The following is a 944-nucleotide window of genomic DNA, read 5'->3' on the forward strand; positions in this document are numbered from 1 at the left end:
GGAGGCGAAGGGGTGCAGCGGGGGAAGGGGTGCAGCGGATGCACGCGGGAGGGGAAGGGGTGCAGCGGGGGAAGGGGTGCAGCAGATGCACGCGGGAGGGGAAGGGTATAACAGTCACACAGAAGGCGAACTAAGACTGGTTCCTCTCATCCTGTCCGGTGATGGGGGATAGGACAGATAGGAAGGAGATTGAGGAGACACAGGAAGTGCGGGCGGTCTGTTATGGTCAGAAGGGGAGTGTTAGGTGGGGACCAGGTCTGGTCGCTGCCCCCTCTAGGTCTGGTCTCAATATGTCATGGGATGTATGGAGATGAGTGTTGGGGGTTCTTCGGTCATGTATGGAGAGGAGTCTTGTCATGTGATCTGTCTGGTCACGTGACGTGTGGAGAGGAGTCATGTGACATATAACGGTGACATTTGTGTACACAGGACGAGCTCACGGCTCTGAATGTAAAGCAAGGATTCAACAACCAGCCGGCCGTATCTGGAGATGAACATGGCAGTGCCAAGAATGTCAACTTCAACCCGGCCAAGGTAAGCGTGCGTGTGTGTGTGTGTCCTCGGGGGCCGGAGTTCTCCTTTATCTCCCCCGGGGCCCAAAGTAATGTTCACCTATCAGCCCGGTGATTGGCTGGGGTCGTTCCTCATTGGGGTAGAGACGTGTGAATGTGATATGTCGTGTGTTCCGGCCCTCTCTGTTCCCTGCGTTGCCATGATGAGGGCTGTATGTTCTGTGCAGTCTGCTGACAACAACAAGTAACGGAGATCCCACATTTCAGGTTGAGGTTCCGGGAGAAGTGACATTGTATGTTAGACTTCATATGACGTCGTCTGGAACGTCATTTATCAATAAAGATTTGTCTTGTTTTATAAACCAACAAGAAATGAAACAGTTTCTATATAAACGAGGAAACCCCAAAATATATAAAGGGTGAGTGAGGTGA

The 944-nt window shown here is 52.1% G+C and overlaps 1 protein-coding gene across 1 annotated transcript in view; it reads left to right on the forward strand.

Annotated features, from left to right (window-relative positions):
• LOC108803012 (mediator of RNA polymerase II transcription subunit 12-like) overlaps positions 1-944 on the forward strand; it is a gene marked incomplete at its 3' end in the record, with an annotated part of 40,036 nt that overhangs the window by 299 nt on the left and 38,793 nt on the right. Inside the window, exon 2 of the mRNA XM_018574864.1 lies at positions 430-534. Within this exon, the coding sequence (XP_018430366.1) occupies positions 430-534 (105 nt within the window). The remainder of the gene's footprint in view (positions 1-429; positions 535-944) is intronic.

This window comes from Nanorana parkeri, unplaced genomic scaffold (assembly GCF_000935625.1).
Source record: "Nanorana parkeri isolate BGI_ZX_2015 unplaced genomic scaffold, ASM93562v1 scaffold3297, whole genome shotgun sequence".
Classification (NCBI taxonomy): domain Eukaryota; kingdom Metazoa; phylum Chordata; class Amphibia; order Anura; family Dicroglossidae; genus Nanorana; species Nanorana parkeri.